General features: G+C 42.5%; 1 protein-coding gene across 1 annotated transcript; it reads left to right on the top strand.

Moving 5' to 3' along the window:
• The first annotated feature begins 10,266 nt into the window (after positions 1–10,266).
• On the top strand, positions 10,267–14,069 carry mych (myelocytomatosis oncogene homolog). The gene is made up of 3 exons (XM_064965466.1): positions 10,267–10,465; positions 11,626–12,210; positions 12,648–14,069. The coding sequence occupies exons 2-3, from the start codon at positions 11,637–11,639 to the stop codon at positions 13,223–13,225; spliced, it is 1,152 nt and encodes a 383-aa protein (XP_064821538.1). The 5' UTR covers positions 10,267–10,465; positions 11,626–11,636; the 3' UTR covers positions 13,226–14,069.
• Positions 14,070–17,104: the final 3,035 nt, after the last annotated feature.

Raw genomic sequence — 17,104 nt, 5'->3', positions numbered from 1 at the left:
CTATGCGGTCTGTATGTTTCCTAAGCCAGAAAATCAGCATCTAAATTCAGTGTTGCAATTAAATAAATCAAGCATGTCATCCATATGTCATATGTGTTGTACTACCAAGTGCACATAGTGGACAAATGCGCACTTGGTAGTACAAAGATTCTTTACTGTACAGTAGTAGTGCAAAATCTACACTGGCCAGTCATTTTATAATGGAGGTGATTGTGGAGTTTAGACCAACAACAACAAAAGTTCTGCCTGGACGAGTGCTGCATATCAAGCACTTACATGATTGGAAATCTATGAAAAGGATTTGGATCCATGACAAGCATTGCTATGACAATAGATTTTCCAGAATAATCCAATTGCATTTAAAGTGCTATTTGACTTTGGGCACCCTTGTAATCTTTTTTTATTTATTTAACTAGGCAAGTCAATTAAGAACAAATTCTTGTTTTCAATGATGGCCTAGGAACATTGGGTTAACTGCCTGTTCAGGGGGAGAACAAAAGATTTGTAACTTGTCAGCTCGGGGGTTTGAACTTGCAACCTTCCGGTAACAAGTTCAATGTGCTAACCACTAGGCTACCCTGCCACCTATGAGGCTAATCTACATAAAGTGACCAAACCACAGATTATTCAGACTTCACCCACTCTTCTAAACAGAGGGCAGAGGGTACGGAGAGACAGAGAAAAGACAGAGGTAGTGGGGGGTGAACATTTAAAAACAGCTTACTTACCCTTAATTCTCAATGCATTCCTCATTGATTGCTGTGTTGGCTTGGGGGTCTTTCAGGGATGCAAGAGGGCATTCAGGCCAGCAATTGAACAGTGGATAAGAATAAAGCTGTATTGATTGGCAAATGGTCTTGGGTATGCGCATGAGTGGGGGAGACATGGGTAGCACCCAGGTGTGATGGGGGCAGGGGTCCTCTGCTGCAGCATTGAATGTCATGAGATAACTGTAGGGGATGGTGGTTGCTGTGAACTTCTTTTGACCAGAGCTCTAAGGGCACTCGACAAAAGTAGTGCTCTATATTGGGACTAGAGAGTGTTCCAAATGTCACCCTATTCCCTATATAGCAGACTACTTTTGTCAAATGCCTATAGAGCTCTGGTCAAAAGAAGTGCTCTATGAAGGGAATATGGTGCCATTTGGAAAGCACCCAGTGACTCCCTCCTCATATAGCAGCAAATTACAGTCGAGATACAGTCAGGTGCAAAAGTAGGAGAGTTTATGTTCTTAGAGAACTTATGTAACAGAGATAAGAACTCTTCACAGCTTGCTTGAAATGTTGCCAATGGAGCTCTTAAATTGAATTATTTTTAATATTTCAAGTGATTGGTACATTGTCAAGTAGGACTGTCATGTTTGTTTGCAATCACAAGACCACTGGTTCAAGTCCGGTGTGGGGACAGGGAAAGTCAAGGAAGCTATAGTGTTAGCCAGAGGTGTGGACTCGATGAGTCACATGACTTGGACTCGGGTCACAAATATGATGACTTGCAACTTGACTTTGACACTTGACTTGGACTTGAGCCTTTTGACTCAATCTGACTCTGTTCCACTGGATGTCAGAAGGTGAATTCACCAATTTGTAAGTCGCTCTGGATAAGAGCGTCTGCTAAATGACTTAAATGTAATGTAAATGTTGATACCCTCCCCAAGCCCAAATAATTAAAATGATGCTATTAGAAAAAATGTGCAGCACATCAACTCTTCATTTAACGGATTACAGTTTGAATCGGACAGCAGCCAATCAAATTGTGCCAGCTGCGAAAAAGTTGTGCGTGGCAGTGCAGAGGAATGTCGGCGGGTGAATTCAGATGGAGCCCTTGGAAAGATGATACCCAAAATTAGTATTTCCTGATATAAAGACACGCTGTATCAACAAAAAGGGATTGCAACTTGCAAAACATGCGGGAAGAAAATTATAGACAGAGGCGGAACAATTTCCAACTTTGTTCGACATTTGAAGCTGCACAATGAACGGTAAGTCGTGGCTAATATTGCCGACAGCTATATATTTTATTACTTTACGAGTGTATCATGTAGGCTAACATGACACACAGTCAGTCAGTGCGGGATGTGATCATTGCACCCAAAATTGAGCTACAACTGGCTAGGTAATTGGTAGCCTAAATCCTGCCTGATGTTACTGCTATTCCTAAAACCATTGGCATATATTAGCCTACTGTAACCACACAGAGTGTGTGTGTGTGTGTGTTAAGGTTGGGAGACTGTGTACAAGCCTACATCGCCAGATTGCTCCCCATAGTGATCCTCGATAGTCGATCACTATGGGGGAGGGGGGTATTTCTCTTGGCTACCCATGTATTTCCATGGAAATATAACATTTATTTGCAAAGTAATAAATATATAGATATTTTAAAAGCATTCATGATTTGCGTAAATGTAATATACTAACTATTACTCTTGATAAAAATATGACATGGTATTACATTTGGTGAAGAGCACATTATGACTTGTTTAGGACTCAAAACTCAAAGTTTAGGACTTGAGACTTGACTTGAGACTTGACTCGGGCTTGCCTGTCTTGACTTGGGACTTGAGACTTACTTGTAAAACAATGACCTGGTGCCAACCTCTGGTGTTATAGCAGCACACTGACGTCGGTTTTCCCCCCCATTCTTCATATAGATTTATTTGACACAACTAACTCTGCTTGATATAGGCAGAGAAGGGACACTGTTGTTCCATTTTGACATATATTTTTTCCACTCCTATATTACTTCATTTCAGAATAACTTTTACATGGATTCAGTTTTTACATGAGATTGAGGACATTTGTCAGCAGCCTACGCTTCTTATATGAGCCATGGGCTTAAGTAATGTAAGTCAAGTCAAGTTTTTATGCTACATAAAGAGTAAGCTCAAATGCCAATTAGGTAATTGCAACATAGAAATTGCATCAATGTAGAAGAAGTTATTCTAGTAATAAAGAAATAGAAAGCTATGGCGAAATGCTAAAGAGCATACATTTTATTCATCATTTGGAACTATTTGGAACCACATTGCAAGGCTAGAGTGTCCAGCAGTGCTAGGCTGGAATATCTGGTGGGCCCCTCTTCACTCTTAGTGTGAAACAGGCTGTGAAATGTTAGGAGTTCAGTGGGTCATGAGAATATTGGCTCCCTGACCCTCCCATTCTTGAAAGGACTTAGATGAACTTTCACCCCCAAAAAATCTTACTCTCAGAATAATTTGTTAAATGGAATTCCATACAGCTTTTTTTGCATTTTATTGATATTGGTCACATTTTATACATATTCATATGAATGATTGATATCCAATCAATTTCTGTCATCATGTGCAGTGCTATCCATAATTTCAGTTTTCAACGCTGCCAATATTTCCGTTTTCTTGATTGTCCATAATTGAGTTTCATAATGAATTGAGGCACATAATAAATTGAATTGGCAAAGCCCCTATGTGCATAGGCAAGCCATATTTTGGCAAGCCATATTTCTTCGGGCCCATAGAGGCAGCACACACACTGTTAAATTTCATGACACTCGTGGCAGCTGGAGTTTGCCATATAAGACTGGCCCCAGTGTTTCTCAGAACTTCGCCCCATGAATGACTGGGGTTGTGAATGTCGCTGGCTCGCATGGTGTCAGGTTTTGGGTCAAGTGCGGGCACCAACTGACTAGTGCTTTGCCCTATATGGCGAGGACTCTCATAGCGCTAGGCCAGCAATGTGCCACGCTGAACATACAGTCATAAGACTCCTCTGGCATCTGGAACAGCTCTCCGTTCCCTCTCTTTTTCCCTCCCTCCCCCTTTCTTTTCCCTCGTTCTTTCTCTCTGTCTCTATCTATGTCAGAGCAGTCCTAAAAATAAATACTATGGTATTGCTCCAGACTCTGAGTTCTTCCACCACTAGTAACCTCTCTCCGTCTCTCTTTCTCTTTGCTCCCACCACCCACACTCTATCTCTCTCTCTGTTCCCCCCTCTCTTTGCTCAGCCCTTTTTCTCACCACAGTTGCAGAGTTCCTAGTAATATTTCCCGTAGGATTCACAGAAGAGCCCCTTTACTTCCCAAAACTCCTGCAGCCCTTTTTTTCACTTTCACCCACATCATCACACATGTGTAATCCATGTGACCTCCCCTGCAGCCCTGTCTGTCTGTCTTCCTCTTCTTTACTTCATCTCTCCTCCAGTCAGGAGCACTGTTTCTCTCTTTCTCTGTGTGTATTTGTGTGTGTACAAGGCGCAGCTTGGGAACAGTGCCCTCACCCTGAATGTTCTATATAATAACTCAATAAGGGAATCTACCTCCATCAATGTGCCTGCCAACTAACACATTCATGAATTAGTTGATTCATCAATGTCTTCTTTGGATAATTAACTGTTTTTGTTGGGAGTATATACTGTGAAATACATATGATACTATGATAGTGTGAATTATATATTTCAATGTGTGGGTATATTTAGATGACCACCTATGTTCCATATGCTACAATTATGTGCTTTCTTGGGACCCAACCTACAAACTGTAATGACAGCTTGTAACTTGAGTCCCATGTAGACCAAAGGCTCCTCTATCAACTCCCAACTCTGAGAAACAGGGAAGTCTTATAGTGAGAGACACAGTAAGTGAGGGGGGAACTCCATGTGCACAGAAACAGATGTTGAGCTCAGCAACTGGGGGCCCTGTGTGTGTGTGTGTGTGTGTGTGTGTGTGTGTGTGTGTGTGTGTGTGTGTGTGTGTGTGTGTGTGTGTGTGTGTGTGTGTGTGTGTGTGTGTGTGTGTGTGTGTGTGTGTGTGTGTGTGTGTGTGTGTGTGTGTGTGTGTGTGTGTGTGTGTGTGTGTTTGCGTGCGTGCGTGTGTGTGTGTGTCTGCGCTGCAGGGGCCGGCTGATTGCGAATAAGTCAGGGGTCTGTTTCTCATTCCAACACAGTGCCCCTCTGTTCCTCTTGTGGTGTCTCTCCATGGTAGAAGGGAGTAGGGGTGGTCACTAAAACGTCCTGAAAACTTGGTGTACTCACTGACCTTTAATACTAATGTCCCATCTCCTCCTTTGTCACAACTGCTTACAAATGCTCATAGTAATTATTTTTGAGCTAATGATGCGATTTTACACTGGATGAAGAAATATATTTTTTAATCAACTTAAATCAAGATGTTGCATACAAAAGAGTAACATTTAAATTTACCCTAGACAAACTATAGATCGTACCGTACATACTGAGTCTTTTGACACATTTAAAGGTCCTGTTCTTTTAAGATCGAGCCTATGTTAAGAAAACGAGGAAGCGAAAATGTCAATGTGGCCTTCAGTTGTAACAGTTTAGACGCTTCCTTCCTCTTCATTTCTCTTACCTTGTCATTGTTCTTTTTTTTCCCTGTTCTGTGCACTTCCCATATCTTAGTAACATGACCACCATAGACATGAAGTTGAACAAGAGAGTTTATTTGGGCCAGAATCTTACACACTCTTTCAGCTTTCAGCCAACACAAGAATTGTCCAAGCTCGTATTGACATTAAAGGTGCACTCCTTAATGAAAAATAAATAAATAAACGGCAGCCACTTGGTTTGCTACAAAGCTAAGGGCTGCAGCTGGAGAAATGCACACTCAAATTGGCACAATGGAGGAACTTCGTCCATGGGGTCACAATGATACTTTTCATAAGTGACATTCTCGAGGAATCAATTGATATATCTCATTAATTTAAAAAAAATCTAAAATGGCACAAGTGTTTTTTTCACCTCATTAAACTTTGTCCAACAATAGACAATTTGATGTTGCATCTGACATTCCCTGTCTCCTCTGAAGAAAGCACATTCCAAAGGACACGTATGGGCCTATTCATTTGTGCTTAATTTCCCAAGAAGAATCAGTTGCATGCTGCCACCAACGAGATAAGGAAATCCAGTGTGGTAATCTGTAGAGGAAGACCCTGGATCACTCTGTAGTGGTATCTGTGTCCCCCACACAGCCCCCTATCACAAAGCCACAAGCAACACAACCCATTTCCCCCGAACCCCTGCCCATAGCAGACTCGTTGAAGCCGGCAATGTTGAAATGGCAGATTTCTTTAAAAGAACAGAAACGTTAACTGGTGGTTTTCATCTCAAACCCCTTCCTGGTCACCGCCCTCCTCCTCTCTCCTCACTGCACTATCGGGGGACACAGAGGAGATGTCACAAGGTTGCGAGGGACCCTTCCCTCACCAAAAAAGGCTGCAAAGCTGAGGGTGAGGAACCGTTCTCCGTGTCTTACAAAAACTGACTTGGCAGAAGAGGCAGAGGGGTCACCCTTTTCTCAGAAACGGTCGGCATCTGGAGAACACTGACGTGTGGCATGTTCCCTTGCCTCTATGGTGACATTGTGTCACATTGTCCTACTCATGCTTTCATTGTCCTCACAATGCAAAGGGATAGAACATATGCACATGGCACATCAAATGGCTTTGTGCAGGGTGGATATCCAAGTATTCATCAGCAAATAAGAAATCTATTTTACGAAATATCTCAAATGTGTTTTATTGTGATAATATATTCAACCCTTACATCTTCGTCAGGTCATCACAATGCACATCACTGTCCTATTACTTTTTGATATGTATTCAACATAAAGATTTTGTTCACAGACACGAAGGGCAAAGTGAATTGGGAAACGCCTCCATGTTCTTCTGTGTTGTCTAGGGTATATTCGAGGTTTCACTGCAAAGAAATGGCCACATTGACCGCAGCAGCAAGTGGAGCACCAGTACGGTGCAGTACGGTGTCTGGGAGCCCCAGTACGGTAAATGGCTCTACAATACCCTATCTGTGATTATGTCAACTGCATTATCCCAGCAGTCATCCATTTTAACTTTCTCTATTCATGTGTGCAAAATAAAGATCAGTAGCCTTTGTCTGCTAAGTCATGTAAACTCCTACCTACCTCACCCTTGCTACACAGCTATATGCACAATCAGCATTTCACTCTCCGACATTGTCCAGTTCCAATATGGGATGTACAGTTAATAAATGTCTGTGTACATTTTGTGACAAATGATTTCCGTTGAACCATTGATATCATAATGGAACAATGACAGTCTTTGTTTAATTCACATGATTCTGCACTAAGACCCTATAACAAACTGTTCTATTGTGTCTCCATATCCTTTTATATACTCTTAGAAAAAAAGGTACTATCTATAACCTTAAAGGGTTTTTCGGCTGTCCCCATAGGAGAACCCTTTGGAATAACCCCTTTTTGGTTGCAGAACACATTTGGGAGAGGGTAGAGAGAGAGAACCCTGTAGAGAGGGTTCTATATGGAACCAAAAGGGGTTCATCAAAGGGTTCTCCTAGGGGGACAGCCGAAGAACCCTTTAGGGTTATAGATAGTACCTTTTTTTCTAAGAGTGTAGGCATATGGGAGCTATTGCTGGGTTCGCTGCTTGCCAGAAATGCAATCGGGTGGACTTTAATATATTCCCAAAAGAGACTGGTTTCTCTGATGTATACCACAAAGCATGACAACCACACATAGCGCCCACCACATAAAAACAGGCCCAAGTGGAAATGTACACCGAAATTCACCCACCCCACCTCAAAAAAAAGTTTCTCCATTACACAGAACTAAACTTTTTTCTACTATTAAGTCACTGACAAGAAAATGTTAGGATGTTACAGACCTCAAGCTAAGACAAGCCTCCTAGAATATTTAGATAATTGGCCCTCAGCTAGAGATGTTCTCACAACTTATTCTAAGGATTCTGAACAACTTGAACAAGGATTCTGAACAGCTTGAACAAGTAGTCTCTGTTCTCTCATAACATAATGATAACTCAAAAGTTATTTCCATAGAGCAATTTTCTGTCTATAAACTTTTGGCAAATGGAAAGAGGACAGTCTATTGGCTTTCATGTGCTTGTTCCAGTGATGTAACCAAACCATTATCCAACCCTGTCACATTCATTGGTAGTTGGAGTCCGGAAGTAAAGTTTTACTCTTAATATATTTGGCAAGTGTTTGTGGAAAGATCCTCAGCGTGTTGTATTGGGAGTGGCATACGCATTGAAAGTAGATGGATAAAAGTTATTGAATTTATTAAGATCTAAGCCATGGTCCATTGATAGAATACAGTGTTTGGTATAAAGTAGCCTACAGTACCAGAATAAAACTCTACATTTCAACAATAAATGGGATTTTTTTTAATCTTGTTTTATGTAATTGAAATATGAAATAGGCCCATGCATCGTGTGGTTTGTAGGTAGCCAGGGAGAAAGCAACAGTTCTATGGCGCATAAATTATACGAGCGGAGGCGTGAGCAGAGTTCATTCAGTTTCTACTACAGGCTACACTGGTTCAGTGGGCCAGTCTGACAGCAGAGTTCATTCATTTTCTACTACAGGCTACACTGGTTCAGTGGGCCAGTCTGACAGCAGAGTTCATTCAGTTTCTACTACAGGCTACTCTAGTCGTGGGCTAGTCTGACAGCAACTTCTATCTAGGTGGCACATTAACCCACTCTTTCAGTTCACCCATATTAGCCTGGTTGGGCTAGTCTGACAGCAACTTCTATCTAGGTGGCACATTAACCCACTCTTTCAGTTCACCCATATTAGCCTGGTTGAGCAAGAGTCAGCAGCCAGTCAGTCCTCCTAACAAAGACTGATCTTAGCTCATATAGACAATATTGTTCATGCTATTTGAGGTAGCCTACTGATTGGCACACTGATTACACATGACTGAATGTCAATGAAGATGTATGAAAGTGGCTCATTGACATAATTCCTATAGTTTTTCACAAATCAAGGCATTATGTTATTTTGCTTTTAAAAATTAGGGTAGATTTGTATTGATTTGTAAATCTAACTTAAAAACCCATGTAAAATCAAAAAGAAGTTGATTGTTCGCAGAGAGTATATTGCAAAGTGATTCAATTCCTCACTTCTGTCCTTAAACAATAGATTGTGTCTGCAAAAGTCCACTTTGTAGTCTGGACCAATTTTAACAGATGCAACTCAGGCTGTACATATTTCTTGTTCTACTAGGCAGTACATTCCCCAAAGAGTAAATGGCGAAGCGAGAGAGGTAACTGGGCCCACAATCTGTCTTCTCCAGCAGGGGACTTTCTTTTCCGCTCACTGAGCGAGTTTTTGTATGGAGGTCAATGAGAGAGTGTAGAATTTGGTTAAAAAAAACAAACATGTCACGGTTTACTTTCTACGTGTGGCTTATTTGATCGAACCGGCAACTTTAAGGGAAAAAAACACTTTATATAGGAGTTGTGCTTGGTCTTCACTAGTTACCACAGCCACAAAGTCATAAACCCAGTTTATATCTACAGCGCATCTTCTGAAAATGTGATTTAAAATCTAACCGTAACCACACTGCTAACATTATGCCTAACCTTAACCTTGAAGTAGAACTAAAAAGCAAATTTGGGTTTTCACGATTTTTTTCACCAATTTAGCGTTATCTTTACTTTGTGGTTGTGGTAACTAGTGGAAACCGTTGTGCACGCTTCTGCCCTCTTATTGGCTAGAACGGTCCCACCTGATCTTTTCTTCTCCCGACTGCATTCCATTTTTGAAGACGTTTCTTTACATTGTTCAGGCGGCCACCACAGTATCTGGTCAATGTAATGGATAATCTAATCTGTGATTCCCCACCGAGTTTTGCTTTTCCTCATGTAAACTAATGTGAATACTATAGTAGGGTACCCTCTACTTCCATTTTCGCAAGGTTAAACCGTGTAAATCATTCCTATTATTTGGTATTTTAATTAATAGATACGGCATTATAGTTTGGGCGTTTCGTGTTGTTGGGTGTAAATGCATGCAAATAATTTATGGTGCGTTCCTGGGCTGGCTGGTGTATTGCTTTGAAATGTCCAACCTGGCCATAAACTCATTCCCATATGCCCATATCATAGAACGGAAGATGCCGTATTATTCGTAATATTATTGCTACTGCTAAGAACCAGACGAGACACCCGGCATTTGTGAGAACACACGTGTATATTTGTACCCAGCCCGCCTCCATTTTCTTGGAATTCCTTAATGCGCATTGAGAGTAGATCCATCCGCGTCTCCAGACGGTATAGACCTTTCCTTAAACACGTTTTGCGGTGTGTGTTTTCTCCCCGTATTTTCCGAGCAGATGCATACGTATTTATACCAAATTAACATTATAAAGGCAGTAGAATATTTAAAATCTAATGTCCCATATTGATTGTTACGTTTTGGCGCGATTTTGGGCTGTGGAAGGATACTGCTGTGCTGTGGTAGTATATAGTGAAATCTGTCTCGCCGCCACACCCACCCACAGATCGATCTGGTATAGTGCGTGAGGTATGGTAGCTTGATTAAAACGCAGTGGACCTTCAGTACTTTTAGATACAGCAGAATAATTACATTAGTTTATCTCCGTTTAAATTTCGTTGGAATTTAACAACTCGCGAAGAAAAGGCGTCTTCTTCAGTTTCTCACCCCCTGAAAGAATAAAGGTAAGAGTTTATATTTACAGCGTCAGAGTTTAAATCACATGGGTTTTTTCACGTGTTTTTTTTTCACATGCCGGTAATTTGGCTGGATTTCTTTCGTAGTTTGTCTAATTTGCTCGCTATCAGACATTTAAAACACTTCTATTTCAAAAGAGATTACAGAATGCACGAAAGGGTAATTTATTATGCATGAGTGATTTTTAGCTTCAGTTCTTTATTTTGGCAAGCATTTTTAATGTGCAACTGTCAATGCATGCTAGGCTACTTTGTATTTTTTTTGTAAATTCAGATTAACTAATCAAATGAAATGTCCAGGTTGAACGCCCATATGTAACGTTAGCCTAGTTTTGCCATAGTTATGATCTGTTCTGCTAGCCTACTGCTTGTTTATAGTAACTGCACCACTTTAGCCCTTTAAAACGTTTACTGGTATTTTAGCCACGATTTACGATTGAGTTCAGAGGCGACAAGTGTGGGCGGGCTGGATCGCCGTAGTTTTTCAGCACCCATCTGCGGTATTTAAATGTTCAACTTAGTCAGCTATTCAGCTAACTGTGGTAGATACATTGTAGTTGATTGATATACATGTACCTGTGATATTTCTGAAATGTTATTGTTAAATACTACCAAATTTAAACATTTGTCCCCCAATCCCCCCTTTTCCGTAAATTGTGCGTTCCTGTATTATAGCCAGTTTACTTATGCTAAAATATTTATTTTATTCTGCTGAGCTATTTAATTCGTTCATATTCTTATCTTTAATTTAAAAAAAATATTGTTGAATTGTCGAGAAGGAAACGAAAAGTAGCATTTCGTTTGATGTGTATATCCCGTACATACGACTAATACAAAACTTGAAAATGTGAATCTGAATGGGAGAGATGTTGAACTTTCCCTGAGGAAAATGTTAATTTGGAGACTGCGCTCCCCAGCTGTTTAAATTATGTCATGAGGATAACATCTGTTTGATGACCACCCCCATTGGGGCGGGCAAGGATGTAAACATAAATACAACGTTGTGCTTGCAGTTGGAGTACTAAGAGCATCACTAAAAAGTTTTGAGAACTCTCATCTCACTTAGTATTTTGCCCACTTTGCGGTGGCGCGTTCTGAACTGCATTCTACTGTTCTTTTTAACACATTTTTATCTTCCCTCTTCCCAGAGTCAGCCAAAATGCTGCAGAGTTTCTCTCAGTCGCAAGATTGGTTCTACTCAGAGCCTCTCTTATTTGATGATGAATTCTGCCAGAGCTTGATGAAGGACCTACAGTCGCTCCCCACGCCACCCCAGTCCCCTCCGATGAAGGCTGGACTCAATGCCAAACCACTTTCCAAGGAGGACCAGTTGAGCTACGTCTCTGATATACTCCTGGAGGATCAAGACCCACAACTAAATTGGAATTTTGACATTTTGTACGATGGCAATGCAACCGTGACAAAGGACCAACAGCCAGAGGAGTCTGACGACTGTTTATGGCATTGCCTCGGTGATAAGTCTATGGAGGAGAAGCTATCGTCTGTGCTCTCCAGCAGCCCGCTGCTCTCAGACATAGACACAAGAATCTTTGAGGAAATTGCTGGCTCCACACTGGACTGCCACACCGCGGCACTCGCGTGCCAAGCTTTGGAGAATGAGGATTTACTATTGGACAGGCATGACCGTCAGGAGCAAGGCAGCGAGTCGACCTCCGACTACGGCTCGGCGGGAGGCGAATTCTCAACTTATTGGAGCAGTGCTAGCGATACTGGTGAGTTGGTCCTCATTCTTGCCTAAGCTGTGCTTGTAAATTAAAGGTTACAATAGCATGCGAGTTATTTGCTTTAATGTTAAGAGGAACTGTTAGAAAGTGACTTTAGGCAGTTTGACATAGGTAGTGACCCCAGTTGTACAATAGTGGGCCTCATGCATGCTTTTTAAAGGGAATTTTAAATTAGGACCATGTTTTTCTTGCACCGTTAAATAGTATTTCTCAAGAGCTTCTGCTGAAATTAACAAGTTAGGCTATCTGTTCTGCAAGCTTGCAATACAAAATGATAAACAACGTAGAAGGAAAGTTGGCAACATTGTCCAGAAGTTGCCGTTAAAAATGTGGTAGTCTAAAGCCAAGGCATCTGAATTGCAGTTGTTCAAATGTTAGCGGAAATGACTGCTAACCCAATCTCTTGTGGATCCTCTTCTCCACAGAGGAGGAGATAGACGTAGTGACCGTGAAGAGGACTGCCAGCCCCTCCCAGTTGGCAGAGGAGAGCCGGCGGCAACGGCGTGCCATCAAGCGCCAACACCTGGAGATCCAGCTGCAGCACAATTACGCTGCCCCCTGCCCCACATCGCCCCTCCGCCTAGAGCTCTCGACCGCCTCAAACTCCCACCACAAGCGCTCCCGGGTCTCCGACTCACACAGACACCACCAACACGGCTCGTCAAACCGCTCATCCTCGTCCCGCCACTACCTCAGCAGTCACCACCAGTCCAGCTCCTCTAGGCAGTTGCCGGACATGGAGGACGAGGAGGAGAGGAGGCATACCCACAATGTGATGGAGAGGCAGCGGCGCAACGAGCTGAAGAACTGCTTCCTGCGGCTCAGGGACAACGTACCCGAGCTGTCCAATAACGACAAGGCCTCCAAGGTGGTCATCCTGAAGAGGGCACGTGACAGCATCCGCAGCCTGGAGCTTGAGGGCCAGAGACTGAACGCCAAGCGAGACAAGCTCCGAGATGGGCAGGAGCAGCTCAAAGCTAAATTGGAGCAGCTCAGGAGGTAATGGTGGGACCAATCAGATGAGGTGTGTAACAAACATTTAGAGACATTTAAATAAACCGGTTGAGAAGACCTGTCTGGACTTCAGACTTAACGCTGCGCACACTCTGCATGGTGGCATCCATCTCCTGCAGTGACTGTTCAAGAAGAAGTGAATGTTACTGAAACAGTTAAATGTGGTTAAGAAAGTTTGGTTTGGAGCAATAGGGCCACGTTCAGCCCCGTAAAATAATTTTTGTCTTTTATTGTCCCAGCGATTTGCCAAAGTCATTGTTCATAAAGTAGACTACATGTAAACAGTCTACATCAGTGAGCAGCCATTTGTTACTGAAACATGGAACTTGAATAAGGTTTCTTCCACATTCCCCCATATGTTATGAACTTGGTTGTTCTCTTGCTGTGGTTTTTTATTTTGGGCTGGATCCAAAGTTTGAGTTCTAATAAGGGGTTGAATGTAATGTATTCCAATTATTGCCATTAATTGCAAAAAAAATGTAATGTCTAAACACATTTACCCAATTAGACTTCTTCTTTTACTCTCAAACTTTAAAGCCCCGACCTGTTGGGTTCTCATGCCTTGAAACTCATTCTGTTGTCGACTCGTAACTGTACAATGTTTTATAAGTTTTGTTAAAAGCATATGATTTACTGTACCTACCTCGACCAGGTCTCAGACCTGACAATTTGTTTGGTTTCTCAGAAGCAACGATATAGATTTCTTTGTATATTTTTTGTTTATTATGTAACATAAATTATTTGTATTTTTTTTTCTTGGTTTATTTGCAAGTAAATAGTTCTGTTCATCAGCGAACTTTGTTTTTATAATGTAATAAAGAATGGACAAATCAGTTTATTCGTGTTATTATACAGACTGTGATACCTTGCATCGTGTCAAGGTGTATGTATATGGTTTGCTTCCAAGAAGACAGCTATTGAACAATCAGTGTACGGTACTTATGTAGGAGTTTATGGTATTTGGGTCAAGGTGCGTGGGTGAATGATTGACAGTTGTGAAGGTCGCACAGTACCAGATTGAAAAGTACCAGATTTTCAAAGCCTTGTCAAAAGATAATCCCAATTTTTATCTCAAGCTGGGGTGTGACTGATAACACAAGCAATCATTTGCCTGTCACACTTTCAAATTATATACAAAGTTCAGTGTGCTTAGATGGGGAGACATTTTACCTTTCTTACATGAATACACCCAACCACCTGCCTAAGACCTAGATTCATATGACCTCAGTTCTTCTCTTTGACATTTACCAAATGAAAGCCCAACCCGCTCACCCCATTCTCCAGGTCTTGTACTAACCTGCCTGCCGCTGTAGTTTACTTTGAGAATCTAGCTATGTATCTAGCAAGCTCTGGTTCTCATGGCACACACCAATGTTGCATAACTCGGAGAGCAAAGTAGTGAACACATGTCACAAATGGCACACAGCCCATCTGTGAACTATTACCTACAACTTGGAGGGTGCAGGGTGGGCTTTATCTTTAATATCTGGCCAAGAGTTACCCTACTGACAGATTATGATGCTTTTCGTGCCTGGCTGTGTCATAAGCACAATTGTCAGCTGTCTGTCTAGTGCCCTGGGGCTAGTCCATGATGTCATGATATCCACCCCTTGGTTGTGTTCATTGGGGCACACATAGGAAAATGTTTTTAAACATTTTTGCAAAGAAGTCCAGGCTGTACCTCCTTGTTTCAGTCCATTTTTTCCCCGTTTGGTGATTAATAAAAATTACCCTGGCTGCCAGGAGTTCGGTAGAGCTGGCTGAAGGCTCTTGATGCATCCCTGGGCAGTCACTGACTGACAGTGGTGATATGAGGTAGGTGTGCAGGTTTTGGTGACTTCGAATAAGTTTAGCTTCTCTGAGATAAACGGGGCAGAAGATAATTGTTGAGTTACATTGCTGACAAAAAGTGCACTACGTGTGGACACCTTTAAATGAGTGGATTCGGCTATTTCAGCCACACCAGTTGCTGACGGGTGTTTAAAATCGAGCACATTCTAATGACATTTATTTAACTAGGCGTGTCAGGGAAGAACACATTCTTATTTTCAATAACAGCCTAGGAACAGTGAGTTAACTGCCTGTTCAGGGGCAGAATGACAGAGTTGTACCTTGTCAGCGCGGGGATTTGAACTTGCAACCTTTCAGTTACGAGTCCAACGCTCTAATCACCAGGCTACCCTAGCCATGCAATCTATTGGCAGTAGAATGCCCATACTGTGACTTTCACCATGGCACCATTATAGGATGCCACCTTTCCAGCAAGTCAGTTCGGCAAATTTCTGCCCTGCTAAAGATGCCCCAGTCAACTGTAAGTGCTGTTATTGTGAAGTGGAAATGCCTAGGACAACTGCTCAGCCATTTTGGGGAAGGCCCTTTCCTGTTTCAGCATGACAATGCCCCCATGCAAGTGAGGAACATACAGAAATTGTTTGTTGAGATCGGTGTGGAAGAACTTGACTGGCCTACACCGAGCCATGACCTCAACCCCATCGAACACCATTGGGATGTATTCGGATTCCCACTGCCAGCCAGGCCTAATCGCCCAACAGTGTCCGACCTCACTCATGCTCTTGTGGCTGAATGGAAGCAAGTCCCCGTATCAATGTTCAAACATCTAGTGGACAGCCTTCCCAGAGGAGTGGAGGCTGGTAGAGCAGAAAAGGGGGGACCAACTCCATGTTAATGCCCATGATCTTGGAAAGAGATGTTCAACGACCAGGTGTCCACATTCTTTTTGTCATGTAGTGTATCATACATTCTTAGAAATAGCCAAGCCATTGATCGAACAATATTCCTAACAAAATTCTGCATTTTATGCCTTGATAATAACATGTGACACGTGTGCAGTGCCTGGCCATGCAGTCACGAGTGAACAGGGAGTACGGGATGGGACTGAGCACGCACGCCTGAGGGGCCTCTGTTGTCACCTACCCTTACCACTTGAGGGCGGCCCATCAGGAAGTACAGGATCCAGTTGCAGTGGGAGGTGTTTAGTCCCAGGGTCCTTAGCTTAGTGATGAGTTTAGAGGGCACTATGGTGTTGAACGCTGAGCTGTAGCCAATGAGTAGCATTCTCACGTAGGTGTTCCTATTGTCCAGGTTGAAAAGGGCAGTGTGGAGTGCAATAGAGATTCCATCATCTGTGGATCTGTTGGTGCAGTATGCAAATTGGAGTGGGTCTAGGTTTTCTGGGATAATGGTGTTGATGTGAGTCATGACCAGCTTTTCAAAGAATTACATGGCTACAGATGTGAATGCTTCGGGTCAGTAGTCATTTAGGCAGGTTACCTTAGTGTTCTTGGGCACAAGGACTATGGTGGTCTGCTTGACACATGTTGGTATTACAGACTCCGGCAGGGGCAGGTTGAAAATGTCAGTGAAGACACTTGCCAGTTGGTCAGCGCATGCTCGGCGTACACGTCCTGGTAATCCGTCTGGCCCAGTGGCCTTGTGAATGTTGACCTGTTTAAAGGTCTTACTAACGTCGGCTGCGGAGAGCATGATCACACAGTCATCCGGAAAAGCTGATGCTCTCTTGCATGTTTCAGTGTTACTTGCCTCGAAGCGAGCATAGAAGTAATTTAGCTCGTCTGGTAGGCTCGTGTCACTGGGCAGTTCTCAGCTGTTCTTCCTTTTGTAGTCTGTAATAGTTTGCAAGCCCTGCCACATTCAACGAGCATCGGAGCCTGTGTAGTACGTTTCGATCTTAGTCCTGTTTTGATGCTTTGCCTGTTTGATGGGTCATCGGAGGGCATAGCGGGATTTCTTATAAGCTTACAGGTTAGTCCCGCTCCTTGAAGCGGCAGCTCTACCCTTTAGCTCAGTGCGAATGTTGCCTGTGATCCATGGCTTCTGGTTGGGGTAT

This window comes from Oncorhynchus masou, chromosome 5, assembly GCF_036934945.1.
Source record: "Oncorhynchus masou masou isolate Uvic2021 chromosome 5, UVic_Omas_1.1, whole genome shotgun sequence".
In the NCBI taxonomy this organism is placed as follows: Eukaryota; Metazoa; Chordata; class Actinopteri; order Salmoniformes; family Salmonidae; genus Oncorhynchus; species Oncorhynchus masou.
The sequence above is the reverse complement of the archived record's forward strand: the minus strand, read 5'-3'. Positions and strand labels throughout refer to the sequence as shown.